Source organism: Arachis ipaensis, chromosome B6, assembly GCF_059453495.1.
Source record: "Arachis ipaensis isolate K30076 ecotype BB chromosome B6, ASM5945349v1, whole genome shotgun sequence".
Taxonomy (NCBI): Eukaryota; Viridiplantae; Streptophyta; class Magnoliopsida; order Fabales; family Fabaceae; genus Arachis; species Arachis ipaensis.
In genome coordinates this window covers 74,118,004-74,134,684 of record NC_142441.1, presented here as the reverse complement: position 1 = coordinate 74,134,684, position 16,681 = coordinate 74,118,004, and the positions used below count along the sequence as shown (strand labels likewise).

The 16,681-nt window shown below is 33.3% G+C and overlaps 1 protein-coding gene across 1 annotated transcript; it reads right to left on the bottom strand.

Annotated features, from left to right (window-relative positions):
• Positions 1-597: 597 nt before the first annotated feature.
• LOC148561358 (transcription factor RF2b-like) lies at positions 598-3,355 on the bottom strand. The gene is made up of 4 exons (XM_088491742.1): positions 2,901-3,355; positions 2,316-2,448; positions 1,590-1,674; positions 598-1,029 (listed from the first exon to the last, which is right to left on the bottom strand). The coding sequence occupies exons 1-4, from the start codon at positions 3,311-3,313 to the stop codon at positions 650-652; spliced, it is 1,011 nt and encodes a 336-aa protein (XP_088347868.1). The 5' UTR covers positions 3,314-3,355; the 3' UTR covers positions 598-649.
• Positions 3,356-16,681: the final 13,326 nt, after the last annotated feature.

Below are 16,681 nucleotides of genomic sequence, written 5' to 3'. Positions count from 1 at the left end.
TAATGCTTAAATTTTACCTACTTTATTTTTTGTAATAAATTTTAAATTTTTAAAAATTATTTATTTTTATACCTTTTAAATTAAATATTAATTTTTAATCTTTTTTAATAAATTAGGCATCACCTTTTAGACACTATAGCAATCACCTAAATGAAATGTCAAATAACTAATTTGGATTGGTCGAGTGGTCAACTCACATAAGCAAGTGTTGGGAGTATGAATCTCACCTTGTGCATGCAGCAACATTGGCCAGTGACAGACCCTTAAATGAAGTTCATATCCGTAACAGATTAATCTTTGGCCTATCAGGATAGAGAATACCGTGGGCAACAAAAAAAATAGAATGTGAAATTAGGCAAATATTATCAAAGTTGTTATAAAATAATTTGTTAAAAGGAAAAGAAAACCTGTCATATAATTCAAAAATAAAATAACAAAAACCTGTCTCACTTGAGCTCATACATTAATTTGAACCCTAATAAAAATTGGGAGGAGAAGAGGAGTGAAGAGATCAATGAACAAGACAAAAAAATGTGAATTTTTTATAAATGAATTGAATAGAAAAACAAAAATCAATCACTTGTGTCAGACTATGAACAATCTAATTAATAAACAAGGAGGTGAGACATGTTGGTCAGTCAAATTTAAATCAAAAGGCATTGTTGATTTTATTAACAGAAATGGAGGGACCATCATGAATCAGAACATGAGGGATCGGATGACTTATGTCTAGCACCTGAAATTGGCCAACAGGAACAGGATCACTTGGCAACATGTTTGACAAATTGTATGGAGTAGCTACATCAATCAGCGGTTGAGGGGAAGACATATTAGGCAATAGTGGATGCAAAGGAGGCATTTGCATGGTGTGAAGTTCGCTTGCAAAATGTTGCAGTTGAAGCGAGAAGAAAGGAGCTTGAGAATATGAAGCCCGTTGCATTGCCAAACTATTCGAATTGGGACGAGTTACCATCTCTCCAGTAGCAATCTTGAGTCTATCAACTTCTTTTTTCAGTGCTTCATTCAGAGCTATGATTTTTTTTAACCAAAGAAAAAGGATGGTTGAAGTCAAGCGTGTTACATAAATCACAATATATTAGCTGAAAGATTAACAAAAACAAATACACTCTTAGTTAGTCATTGAGCATGAGGGGGGAAAAACTATTTTTGAGGAGTGCAAGCAATCTAATACTTATGAAATTGAACTAAAAATTGCATAAAAGGTTGTAAACAATAACATCTCAGAAAATAATAATTCTGCATTTCTGCTCATATTGAGGAAAAAAAAATCCTCATTATCAATCTGGCTTCATGTCATGATCCATGTCATGAAGACATGGATCATCCATGTGAAAGGCAGAGGAAGACTTAGGAAGACCATCTATGAGGTGGTCAAATGATATCTACATGTAAACGATCTCTCTGTAGACATGATACATAATAGAGCTCAATGATGTCGTTTGATCTATATAGCCGACCCCACCTAGTGAGACAAGGCTTCGTTGTTGTATTAATTTGGCTTAAAAAATTCTCATATTTTCTTTGTATGATTGAAACATACCATCACATATTTATCCAAAAATACATACCATCACATAACTTAGCTTGTTGCTCCATAGCTTGTAAGCGTAGCCTAAGTTCAGTATTTTCAGTAGTCAAACCAGTTGTATCTCTCTGAAAAAGATTTTTCGCAATGAATAAGTCTTAGGTAGTATTATATGAATGTGTTAAGCCTTCCATAACCTACTAGAAATTTTACAACTAGTAAACAACACACATTTAAAGAAAACAAAATGCCTTTAAAAGGAAAACAGAAAACATGCCAAAGAGCAAATAACAAATGACCAAGGAATAGATAGGTGGTAACTGTTCTTGATATTTACAAGATAACATATCTAAACTACACATGAAACAAAATCAAGTATATCGAACAGGAATAGGATCCTCACACATTAAGGGATCATCATGCAGCAGATCGAATGATACGGAACAAATATATAGCATGAGAGGACCCATATCCTGTCCAACCAATCATAAGTAATGAACTTTTATAATTCAGAAAGTTAAATATTCGCATCATGTTTTATGTTTTCGTGCCAATACTAAATAATAAGGAGCCTAACATATCAATCATTATGAATGATTAGAGTTTTGGGACAAAGTATAGCACACATTAATGCAGGTATATTGTAATGTACTGTGCATAATTAGGATGAAGTAATGATACATGCATTAATGTGTGCTTTAAAAAAAGCAAGAGAATGAAAGAGAAAAGCACATGTATACTAGATGGAATGAAGGCAGCTACTAAGAACCTGGAAAAGATTTAATTGGGCTGAAAGAGTAGTTGCTTCTGTTTGAAGAACCTGAATTTTTCTCTCAAGCTCCACCACATAACAAGCTCTCCTCTCCTTTGAGCGGGCCGCCGACTTACGGTTGGCCAAAATCCTGCACAATTCGGGGGTATCCTCTTTAACTAATAGAAATATGAATCACCATTTAAAAAAGGAATCATGAACAGCACGATTCCAGAGAATACCATGCATTTTCTGTTTAAGTCAATTTTAATATTTCATTGACTAAATGTGAAAATTGATTTATGCAATAGATACATTGTCGCCCATCAGTTATGAATTTGTTCACCAAATCACCATTGTAAATGCTTTTCAACTTTTCAACTTGGGGGCAAGTGGCAGAGAGCGCCACTATGGACCGTTGTGGCCCATGCAAGTGCACAATCGCATTTCCTTTTAGAAAAAGAAATGATCTAAAAAATTGAATCAAAATTTTCACCTAAAGCTAACTTACAGGTTTGAGCTAAGCTATAATAACGCTATTATTCCTATGACAATTGAATATGAAGATTGAATAACGAATGAGAGAGAGAGAGAGAGAGGAACCTCTTGGCTCGCTTGGGATCAACGGTCCATAATTCAGCAAGCTTGTCAGGGGACATGGCCTTCTTGGCCTCAATGCCTTCCAACAACAACGAAGAAGAAGAGGCGTCATCCGCCGAGTTGCTACGCCGGTGACCAGGCCTCACGGTGGTTTTATTGGTATCTACAATGGGCGCGGGTGCAGAGGCAGGTGATAGCGGAGGTAGTTGGTGGTCGGATACTGGCTTAGAGAGGGATTCAGCTGCTACGGAAGATGAGGAGGAGGAGATGACGGTTTCGTTGTTAGGAATGGAATTTTTGAAATCAAAGGAATCAACATCCAAATCCACATCCATATCGAGATCGAGATCAAATTCGTCGGGGATTCGGACATGTAGCTCCGATTGAGTTCGACGGTGGTGCGAGAACGAAATCATTTTTGGGTTTTTTTAGGAGAGAGGAGAGGATAATAAAACTAACTCTCTCTCTCTCTCGTATTCGTTTCGATGATTCGATCAGATCAAGATGTGTTAATTTTCCATTTTCCTCATGACACAGTTAGTTTGCGGTTTGGTTCGATATTTAGAAGAAAAATCATTCGAACCAATTATATATAAAATACTAGCATGATAACCCATGCAACTGCACGTGATCCATGTATTTTTAAAATTTTTAAATAAAGAATATTAAGATAAAATTAAAATATGTTTGATAAAAATACATATGTTATATTAATATTCAAATAACAAAAAAATTATTCTTACATTAAAATAGTATCACAGAATATAATAATTATTTAGCATGTTAATTAATATTATAATATGAAATTTAGAGCACACGATAAGATAAACATAAAAATAGCAATAACACAGTTCAAAAGATAAACATGAATAAGAACTATAACCAATATAATTTATGTATATAAAAAAGATTTCTTTGATTCATCATGTTAAAATAATTTATTTCTTGGATAATTTTTTTTTACAAAAATATAAGTTGTTATTTTTCAATACTAATAGAGATTTATCAAAAAGAGAGGACCGAATGCATAAAAAGATGAAGAACTTAAGGAAGATTTACTATTTTGGCCTTTCATTTTGTTTATTTTCTAATTGAAGAAAAAGAGAAAGGGAAAAAGAATAGATGTTTGAAATTTCTCATCAAACTTATTATTTTCCAAGACGAAAGAAAGAAATAGAGAGATAAGTGTAAAGGCTTCTTTGCGCAACTTCAACTCGTTCCTACAAATCTCTCAACCACTATCTTTTAATCCAAACTCTAACTTAGATGAGAAAGAGCACACTATAGAGGACGTTGCTTTTTGGTTTATCTTTTATTTTTTTTCTTTTTCTCTTTCTCTTCTATTCTTTATTCCTAAATATTGTGAAAGTGACGCTTGAATGAATACTCCATTGCTATTTGATTGTACAAAATATAGTTTATTTTTAATATACCATTTGAAAAATAAAGAGGTAGTATTTTAAAAATGGTTCCTAATGTGCCTCTAAATTTTTTCCAACTTATCATATTTAAGAAGCATGAATTCTTAAGGGTGCTGATAATATAATCGACAGATACTATTTTTTTTCTTCGCTAATTTTCAACCATATGTAAATTTTCAAAATAATAATGAATCCCAGTGGAATCATTTCAGAAAACGAAACAGGTAAAGCGAAAAAAGCAATAACTTTAATGGTTTTAAAAAAAAATAAAGGTGATATGAGTAATATAATTATGCAGGTGACTTAACAACGGTACAAATAGTTATTCAGAATCACAAAATCAAAATATAAGAAAAAATCCCTAATAGATAAGTGTTGTCGACACCTATTTTTCAATTCAGTCATAGATTCGTTTGTGATCGATAAGTGTTGCAGGAAAACATAAATGTCATAAAAAATCTAAGTAATACTCCAAACATATTCAGCCTTAATTCATGAATAATCTTTAATCATAAAAATCTTCATGAAGTGTTTCACAGAGTATCTTTAATATGCAGACATTACTTACAACTTATAAAAAATGTTGCTAACAACTTCCAATAAGTTATATTAATGACTATTCTTAAAAAAATGTTGATTATCCCAAAAAAGAGATATAAACTAATAAATTATGAAATGATTATGGAGAGTGGCATCCTCATGATTTTTCACCTATTAAATTTACAATGAGAACCTACTATGTGACCATATTGTCCACCCTACTTTAATCCCCAACATTTGGTAGTTTCTTCCAAGCTAGTTCTTCTGCTATTCAACATCTTTGGCTTTAGCTTCTTGCTCTAAATTTTATCTGTTTGAATAACTCAATGCGTTCATTTTCAAGAACATGTTGCAAACATTCATGGTGACTCCATAAACTATGCACATAAGCTAATAAGCATAACATAAAATATAGTATGGAGAGATAACAATTTACCTTGTCATCAATCTCAGCTTCTCTCTAAGCATGAAGAATGCTCATGATGGAACTTTTCTTGGCATACTCAAGTACATATTCTACTATCGGAGCAATTAAATTCATACTTGAACCAACTCAGCAAACTCTCCAAAAACACACTTTTTCATAAGAATAATCACTATAGTTGGGAATCCAAATTTCTTTCTCCAAATAAAAAAAATATATTTGGATTCTCACTTTGCTTTCCGTTGGAAATATAAATTTCTTTTATCAAAGAAATCATAAGAACTAAAGTTTCACTCTTTTGGTTGTTGTAACCTTTTGTAACATCAACTGATTTTTTATAGTTATGGACCGTTCGAAAAAGCAAATATCTATAGCTTCAGCATCATCTTTTTGAGCATTTGCATTAAACAAAATGTACACTAGATATAATTGACTATAGCTATAAGCAAAATATATTGATTGATTAGTGAAATCCTTGAAAAATATTAGATGTTGCATTAAAATATATCAATTGTTATACTCAGACGGATTGATCATTTTCATATCAAGGATTAAGGTAGTTTCAGTATGAAGTAAAAGTATAAAAGGAGAACACTCCATTGAAAGAAAGAAATTGATTCCACCAAGTTGGCATCACAACAGCAAAATTAAGAACATGAAATGACTACTATTTCAGATACAACTTAAAAGATGTGACTACATTAACACATACACTATTAGTGTCATGCATATATGTATTCAGCTCTTCTTCATCTATGGTATAGTTATGCAAAACCCAATTAGTCCACTCGCTTCTGTTTTAGTGATCAAACCACGTCTGATTAGTTTTTCTTTAAAAAGATTTCCTAAAGATTAGAACTTTTCCAGTATTTGAAATTTAGCCACAAAATATATTTTATCTTGAAACTCTATGTTTTTATTATGTGTTGTTCAATTATACAAAACCTTAATAATAGATAGATGATTGGATCTAAATTATCAATTGTCGCTATTAGCAAAGCATAATCAGCAATGTTTATCAAGCACACAATCATATTACCCCCAAGAATATTACTCGAGAAAACAGAAAGCAGAATATTACTAATTATCTGATTCAACCTAACTAACAATACTTGGATCTAGTAAAATTAGGCCAAATTCTTTGCAAGCTTTCAAAATCAATTTGAAACAAAAATCATAAAGTAATAGAAGCACTTAAAAAAATACAAAAAACATAGTGAATAGAAACTCGATAACAAATGTTCACATAAAAGAAAAAGGGCTGGAAGCTAAAATGTAACAAAGCAGTTAAGAACTAAAAGGAGCTCTAACAACAAAACAACCAAAAAACTGGAAGCTAGTCATTCAACCCTCTTATCCCAGATTAACAAATTTCTTAAACTACAACTTGAGGTGTTGCAAGCCTTTCAATTAGAATCCTGCAAGAGTCTTCAAAATTCAATTTAATAGTTGAACATTTAATATTATTGTCAAACAGTTCAAAAATTTCAAGAACCATCTTTCACATATCCTAAATGAGCAAATAAACGTTACACAACTAACCTCAAACGGATCACTCTGTAGAATGCCACTTGATAGGTAAATGGAAATAAATTTTCCAACATCATATCTACTATACCTAAATGTCATTTGGGTAAGGTCATCGGTTCCAAATAAAAAGAACTTATCTTCATCAGCAATCTATACAAATAGATAATAAAATTAGTCAGTTTAAATAAATAATTAAGAGTACGAGAGAATAGAAATTTTGAGTTCATATATACATTTGCTAATTGCGTTCCAATAAACGCGCGGGAGACACTCCCCTTTGAAGTGACCCATTACTACACTCCACTCATACGATTCCTAGTTAAAAAGCCTCGATTGCTAGAAGCAATTAATGATTCAGAGGGTGGGGGATCAAATCCTTTACAATGAGAGAAGTTATAAGGTATCCATACCTGAGGAACTCATGTTTTATAATATGCCTATGTGCTATGCTTGGATTCGATATTTGGTGGAACATAGCTCCTGAGAAATTGCTCTTAAGACCGCCTGCTTTGTGCTCCCCGAATCTTAGTACCCTTTTGAGAGTAGCTCGGGATACTTTCTTTGATAAAATTTATAGCATTCACCCTCATGTTATCAGCCCATGTAACTATCTATTAAAAAAAAAATATAAAATTGATTATAAGCTATACATCTTATTTAATATTATAAATCAATTACTTGGAATGAGTTGAAGTCCACCAAAACTCAAGTGAATTACATGCATCTTATTCAAACCACACCAGTCCATTAAATATAAAGTCTAAGAAAATTCATAGAAATATAAACTCTATTTTTCAATTGATAGATACTAAAAATCAAATATTAATAAAGGGGGGACATAAAAAGTATACGAATGAGTAAAAATAAAAATTATTACAGAAGAAGAAAAAAATGATAAAAGGATAAGAGAGGTTAAAATTAATTAAAATATATATATATATATATATATATATTGTATTTTTATTTTTATTTTTATTTTTTTTCTTTTTTTTAATGGAAGAAATAATACAAAAAAAAAAGAAAAAAAGATGTAAGGAGGGGAGGGGGTAAGGATCATGGTTCAGGAGGGAGGGGGCTGGGGGACGTAGTTGAAGGGAATAGGATTATATATATATATATATATATTAGGCGTTGTAAAATAGGGGGTGTGGGGGTTTACAAGTGGGAGTTGTTGTATGAAGCAAGGTTGGGGGGTGGGGGTAGTGTGTGTATAAGGAATGGGGGTGGGGTCACGAAGGGTGTCACGGTTTTGGTTGAATGGAATAATTGTGGAAAGGAATAAGGCAGGAAAACAAGGGATATGCTTCAGATATTGATGGGATTTGATTTGGAAGTAGGGCGCCTCCTAACTTGGCGTAGCCTTCCCTCCTGAACTCAAGTTAGGCGCCACCCATCCAGCAACAAACTTCAAATGGTACGCATGACTTTAGGCGCCATCCCTCTAAGGAACAACACCAAAACGCACGCATTATTGGTGCCTAGTTTGAAGGAGTGAAGTTAGGTGCCATCTCTCCAGCAAGCATCTTTAAATTGAGTTTGTATGTGGCGCCTAATTTGGGGTTCTGAAGTTAGGCGCCACCCCGTTTGCAACAACTTCTTCCAGGGTGTCCGAAGTTCTGTCTTAATGCACCTGTTTCCGTTCTAATCATTCTGCATGATCAAAATACACGTAAAACAAAGGAAAAATAGTAGAACTCGAACAAAACTAAATAAATAAAATCAAAGTAAAAAAAAAAAATCAAACTTAAGGATACGAAAACATTGGGTTGCCTCTCGACAAGCGCTTCTTTACCGTCACTAGCTTGATGGTCAGCTCCTCTAAGGAGGAGGATCATAGGGGCTCAATTCTTCGCCCCTCACTGTGAACTTCTTTCCTGTGTTCTCATGGATTAACTTTACATGCTCAAGAGACAGGATCCTATTCACTGTATGAGGAAGGATTGGGCATGCAGTGAATACCACCTTCATTCCTAGGGAGAAGTCTTCAGTGAGAATCTTTTTATTTCTCCATCCTCTGGGTACTTTCTTTACTTTTTGAGAACCTCCTCCTTGGTGGATGACGCATTCCCGACACCAAACTTAGGTTTGATGTCAGGGAAAATTTTAGTGATTGTCACCAAAGGATGTTTGAGCTGCAGATTCTGTTGTGTATCATCAGGGGGTTCTTGAAGATTTGGATCAATAGGCTCAGTCTATATGCACCTCTCTTCTTTACCTGTTGAATGTATATCTTTGAAGACATGAAAGACCAGTTACTCATTATGAACTCTAAGCACTAATCCACATGCAGGCTTTATAGAGGCATTCTCATCCTCCCCCAGTGTCAAGAATCACAAAATCTGCTGGGAGGAAGAACTTACCACTTTGACCAAGATATTCTCCACTAATCCACATACAGGCTTTAGGGATTTGTCTGCCATTTGTAATGCTATCCTTGTGGGTTGTACCTCTTGGATTTACAATTTCTTCATCACAGACAAGGGCATTAGATTTATGCTTGCACCTTGATCACATAGGCTTTCTCAAAGGTGGTGCTTCCAATGGTACATAAAATTTGAAAGCTCCCTGGATCTGGCATCTTCCTTGGCAAGTTATTCTGAATTATGGCACTACATTCCTTAGTCAAGACCACTATCTCATCTCCCTTTAAAGGCTTCTTCTTTGACAACAACTCCTTCATGAATTTAACATAGATATGCATTTGCTCCAAAACCTCAGCAAAAGGAATATTGATTTGCAACTTTCTGAAGACTTACAAGAACTTTAAAAACTGCTTGTCCTTGGTCTCCTTTTGAAGTCTCTGAGGATATGGCATCTTAGGTTTGTATTCAAGAGCCTTAGGTAATGTTGGATGTATGTCAAGAGTGACTGGAAAAGGGTTGTCTGCACGCCTAGGAGGGGCGTGTACTACTGTGTCTTCAATCTGCTCTGGAGCTTCTTTTTTAACTGGCTCTTTAGTAACTTGTGCTTCCGTACTTGCCACTTGTCTACTTATCAAGGTTATAACCTTACACTCCTCTCTTGGATTTGGAATTGTGTTATCAGGAAGGCTATTAGAAGTCCTCTAATCAATTTCATTAACTTTTTTGGCTAATTGACCCATCTGAATCTCCAAGTTCTTGATTGATGCTCTAGTTTCCTGTATAAAACTCGCCATTAGTGCTTTCAAATCAGTGTTCTTCTATGATTGAGAATTTTCTTGCTGAGGTAGTTGTTGTTGAGATGACTAAAACTGGTGGTTATTGAAATTATTCTGTTGAAAACCACCCTGAGGATGATTATTAAAATTTTGTGGCCTCTAAGGTTGCTCTCTCCACCCTAAATTTGAGTGATTTCTCCATCCCTGATTATAGGTCTTTCTAGGAACATTCCCCATATAGTTGACCTGTTCAGAAGGAAATCGAGCATAGTCATAATTCTCACCTTGAATGAAGCTACCATTTATGTCATAAGGAGCCTCTTGAGGGGCATTCTGAGCATTAACAGCTGAAACTTGCATCCAACTTAAGTGTTGAGTAAGCATATTAATCTGCTGAGACATAACTTTATTCTGAGCAAGAATAGCATCCAAGGTCTCCACTTCCAAAATGCCTTTCTTCTGAGGAGTCTCAGAGTTTACAGGATTCCTGTTAGATGAGTAGAGATATTGGTTGTTAGTCAATAAGCTCAGTCGTCTCTTTAGGTGTCTTTTTCATGTGCAATGAACCACTTGCAGAATTATCTAAACACATTTTGGACATTTCACATAGGCTCTCATAAAAGATCTCCAGCTGAGTCTATTTAGAAAACATGTCAGGGGGGCATTGACTGGTCAGCAGCTTGTACCTCTCCCAGCCTTCATAGAGGGTCTCACCATCTCTCTGCCTGAAGGTCTAAACATCCACCCTTAGCTTAGTCAGCTTCTGTGGTAGAAAGAATTTAGACAAAAATCCAGTGACTACCTTATCCCAAGTGTCTAGGCTCTCCTTGGGCTGAGAATCTAGCCACAACTTTGCTCTATCCCTCACAGCAAATGGAAAGAGCATGAGCTTGTAAACCTCAAGGTTCACTCCATTTATTTTCACAGTGTCACAAATCTGTAGGAAGTTAGAGATAAATTGATTTGGATCCTCCTGCGGGAGTCCATGATACTGACAATTTTGCTGCACTAGAGTGACTAACTGAGACTTCAGCTCAAAGTTGTTTGCAGCTATAGGAGGCATCACAATACTGTTCCCATAGAGATTTGGATTGGGGGTAGTGTATGAGCCAAGCACTCTTCTAGGTTGTTCATTCTCATTCGGATTTTTTACATTGGCATTAACAGGACGATTATGATCCATAGTGGATTCTGCAGCTTCCTTTTCAAAGGTCTCACTTAGATTTTCACTAGCCTTGTAAAGTCTAGCTTGTTGGAAGCGCCGCCTCAAAGTCCTTTCAGGTTCAGGATCAAAATCTATGAGAGGTTCCTTGTCCATATTCCTGCTCATAAACAAACAGAAAATAAGAAAACTGGAAGTCTCTACGTCAGAGTGCAGAGAATTCTCAGTGAGGTAACCCGTGTAAAAGGAATAAAATAAAACAACCAAATAATTAAAGAAAAAGAAATTTTCAAAAATTGTAATTAAAATTAAGCTAAAAAAATTTGAAATTTATAAAAAAAATTGAATAGGAGAATTAAAATAAAATTAACTAGGTAACACCAAACTTAATTTCAGAAATTAAGGAAAAATACTAGTTAAAATTTTCAAAAATTAAGGAGCAACAATTAAATAAATCAAAGCTAAAACGCCTAATCTAAGCAATCAAACAACTAATAGTTGTCAATCACAGTCAATCCCCAGCAACGGCGCCAAAAATTTGGTACGGAATTTATAACCCACAAACTAACCGGCAAGTGCACCGGATCGTACCAAGTAGTACCTCAAGTGAATGAGGGTTGATCCCACGAGGATTGATGGACTAAGCAACAATGATTGTGTGATTTACTTAGTTAGACAAATAAAAAATGGTATTTTGAGAGTTCAAAAGCATTAACAGTAAATTCAGAATAAACTAAAGCACGCAGTAAATTGGTGTGAATAATATGGGAGAAAACAGTTAAGGTTTCAGAGATATTTATTTTCCGGATTAACTTTTCTTACCAACTACTTTAATCATGCAAGATTCAATTCATGGCAAACTATATGTGACTAAACCTTAATTCCTTAGACCTTTTTACTCTCCTCTAACCTTCATCAATCGCCAATTCCTTGGTCACTTGATTCCGATTAGAGGGTTAAGTTTAAAACTAGTATATGTGCCACAAAAATCCTAATTATCTAAATATAAGAGGATTATATGTCACGTATCCCGTTAAGTCCAGATAATTAGTGATTTAGGAGACATTGTTTTCAAGCTGTTGTTCAAGTGAGACTCTCTAGAGAATCACAATCAAGACTGTTGTTCAAGCGAGACAATCTTCTAGAGATAACTCTCCCGAGATTCACAAGAACTCAAATAGAATAAGGGTCATACTTCCGTTCCACCCAGATTTATAAGATGAAGAACGAAAACAAATTCTTGAAATTGAAATCAAAACAGTAATTATAATAGAAGAGTAATAGTGTCAATCTATACAATAAACCGAGCTCCTAACCTTAACAGTAGAAGTTTAGTTGCTCATGGTTCAGAGAGAAAACAAGGATTCTGAAAAACTGTAAAGTGCAAAATGAGGTAAGAGAGAAGAGAGGAGCGCGAATGGATGATTCTTTCTCATTTTATATCTAATCCTAATTAATGTAAAATATATTTTCTAAAACTGAATAATATATTTTCCTAATTGTAAATAAAATAAAAGTTTTAATCAAAATAAATAAAATCTTCGTTGATGCCTTGACCATGCCTTGAAGCTTAATTGGCGCCTAACTTCACAAAAGGGAAGTTAGGTGCTGCCCTGGCAGATTGCAATTATGTGCTTTTAGTCTTCCTGGCACCTAACTTCAAGATTCTGAAGTTAGGCGCTGCCCTGGCAGCATGCATATGGAGGAGGCTTTGTGATCCTGGTGCCTAACTTGGGAAATTCCAAGTAAGGTGCCATCTTGACTGTATAGAATGGAGAGAAAGGGTATATTATTATATAATGTTGGAAAGCTCTGGAAGTTAGCTTTTCAATGTCGCTGGAATCACGTCAATTAGTTCTCTGTAGCTCAAGTTATTCCCATTGGAGTGCAAGGAGGTCAGAGTTGACAACATCATTCACTTTCTTCTCTTTTTCTACAAAAACTCCATTAAATCCATCTAAATGCTACATGAAATAAATAGAATTGCCCACAACTCAAAGTAGAATCCATAGTGGTTAAAAGATATTTAAATCTTGATTAAACTCAACAATTTGAATGCAAATTCACTAGGAAAAGACAGAGAAGATTCTCACGCATCAATAGATACTAGAAAACAAATATTAATATTCTGCAGTAGACACAAAATCCTTAGAGTAATAAGCTAGGTTTCAAGAAGCCAGTTTGCAAATAAAGCAGAATTTTTTCTCTAGAAAATTCACTTAAACCAAATCATAACATGGAACATCTACTAAATATGCATCAGAGCCTTTTCCCGTCGAATCTAGCTCCAACCAGCAAATATCCTTGTTTTACCGGTTCAATGCCTTGAGACATTTCCTTTGCTCTAAGTCCATTTTTTTAGGAGAAAGAAAAAAAATGAATACTCAAGAAGAATAATTTTTATACCAATACATAGAAAATGATAATGATAATTTTCTATGGTCGTTCGGGACAGAAAATGTCGATGGAAGTCGGACAACTTTGCCTATTTTATTCTGTCGCTAGCCCCCGCGCTTCACCTGGACTAGCTCCCGATTCTGCTTGGCATGCACTGGCATTTTGAGTAACCAAAGAAATCCTTTTTTCCTCTTCATGTCTGTCGTCGGTGTCACTGCAGCATCTTACACCATCCATCCATCAATATGCACAATGTACCCAGATAGAGAAAACTGGGATAATCCAAGAAAGGATCTAGAAACACGAACTAGATGGGGATAAAAAAATTGGGTTGAAGATCCAGGGTCTCAGAGTGACACCGACATCGTGCAGAGAGAAATAGAGAAAAGGGACAGAAAGACAGGTCACATGGTGGAGATGGAAGAATCGGGATCACAACACCCACAAAGAAGATCGAGGTGTGAAGGCGAGAGTAGGATATCGAGGGGGTAATGAAATGGAAGATGGGCTTTAGGGTTTTGAGCGAGGTAGAGGGAGGATGTGATGGCGCAAATGAAAGGTAACGTATAGAGGGAGAAAAGAAGAGTGGGAGAGAAAACCATCGGAGTTAAAGTTCGAAGTTATCATGATCTGGGGCACTAAATACCTAAAAACAGCGACATGCGGGAGAAAATCCGGAGAGTTGTCACCTGAGTAGCCGAATGATAAACGAACACGTGCACTATTGAAGAGGAAATTTCGTAAGGAAAAGGAAGTTCTATCTTGGATGCGAATTGGCGTGAAATGCGGGCAGCTCTCCAGCTCGAAGAAAAAAGGATGCGAGTGCTATTGTTTATATATATATAGATAAGCAAGTAGTAGTATTACCTACCTTAACTTTTTCAAAAAGCTTCTTTCAAGCCATAAGCTACTCTATAATGGAAGAAGGGATAAGTAAAAAAAAAAAAAAATTCTAAATAGCATCCAAGTAAAACTCAAGTGGTGTACATGTATCATTATATATAAAATTCACAATAACAGTGCTTATTATACAAATGAAATTCAGTTAGTAAGATAAAACACAATTTAAATTAGAAGGAAAAAAATGGCAAAAACCTAAATTAGGCCAAATTCTTTTCTGTGCAAAAAATCAGAAAAAGAAATAAAAGTTAAATCAAAGCTTTAATAATAAAAATAAAAATAAAAATAAAATTGAAACTTTTGCTTTTGATAGCAACCTCATGGCCCTTGAAGATCATTTTTTGAATATTGGCAGAGAAAGTGTATTCAAAATGACCATATTTCACTTCTTTCCAAAACTCACGGTGAACAAAAAATTGCTTTGAGAATCCAAATACTGCTAATAGTAGTAAAAGCTTATACCAAAGAGAATTTTGTAAAAATAAAAAAAAAAAAGAGAAATGCAAAAATGGGAGGGAAGAACAAAAATAAATAAATAAATAAAAATGAGACAAAATATGATGTAAAAATTTTAAAGTATCAATAGAAAAACACTCACAATTCACAAGATCATATCACTATGAAAAAAAAAATTACACCAAAATATTAAGAAAAAATTTTTTAATCCTATATAAAAGAGAGAATTTTCTCATAATAGTGTTTATTTAACTCATTTTTTGTACTTTAATAAATTTTCTTATTCTTGAATTGATTCTGAATTTTTCAGTAAGCAAAAGAAAAATACCAAAAAGAGAAACATTATTAGCAATGAATGATCAACGTAAGGGGTTATTAATTAAAAATCAACATATACATATAGAAAAGATATAATACTTTGTACATTTCTCATTCTCTTCAACTAATTGAACTTCTAGGTCCTGACAAATTCTAAAATTAAAGTTATCTTGAGAATTAAAATTAAAACTTAACTAAAACAAATATTAAACAAACTTTATAAGAAAACAACACAATAAGCTAGAAAGAGATGAAATGATCTAACTCAACCAAGGAATACTTACTCTATTTATAAATATATCTCAATTGATGATCATGTAAAAGACTTTACTAAATCCTCCAATCATATATATATATATAAAATGAAAAAGACTTCACCTTATTTAATTCTTATTTTTTTTTTAATTATTTCTAGAGCCTTCTTATTATATTTGTACATGAGTTTCGACATCAATATAATAAAAATTGTAATGATTCTAAAAGAATCAAACATGTTTTAATACACTAACTAATCATGAATGTCTGTCAGGTTATTTTGTTAAAACAATTAAATAGAACATACACATTATTTAGAAATAAATATCAATATTATATTCTTAAAAGGGAAAATTTTTTAAATACAAAAGCCAAATAAAAGTGGAAAAATTATTTATTTTTTACAACTTTTTTTTTCGTCTTTCATTATAATTTTTCTGCTCTACGGTTTATATTCTCAATGAAATAAAATATTTATTTTATAAATAACAAACACGAAAATCTCAAAATAAGAAATTCTCTAAAAATCATAAAAAAAATAGTTAAAAATTTGAATTGTTTGAGATGACATAAAATTTAACCCCTAAAACTAAATATATATCTTAATACATGATAACTTTTAACTTGAACCTACCTGCAAAATTACAACTATATATAAAATAAGAAAACCTTTTATCATCAATCTAATAAAAAATAGACTCAAAATTCTAAGAAAACTCCATATAACATTCAACTCATTGATTTCTAGTTTAATAGATACCAGTTTATCTAAATAAATAATTATTTTGGACTAGATAATATACTGTAATGTAATTTTGGCTATATCAACATAATCAAAGTTAATTGATCTATCATCAAAATTACAGTCTAATTGATAAAGTGTGCTCCTAGCTAATTTGCTTATCATTGCAAGACCTACAAAAATGAAAAGAGACACTTACATCATTGAACAAAACATCACTAATTGAACATTGTAAAAATACTGAGCAATAAAAATGATGCTATAAAAAAAAAAGTCAGAAACAAAACGAATTTGATAATAATCAAAATAAGTTACACGTGTTTCTCCAAAAGGAACTAACATTATCTAACTAATGACATATTATAATTAACAAATCATAATTCTATCTCAATAAGTAAAAGTCAAAGAAAAATTAAGCTATTGAAGAATTTAGTTAGTGATTTCATATCGTTAATAAAAGAGAAAAAAAAAAAGTAATAGTCTCAAGTTATAAAAAATTG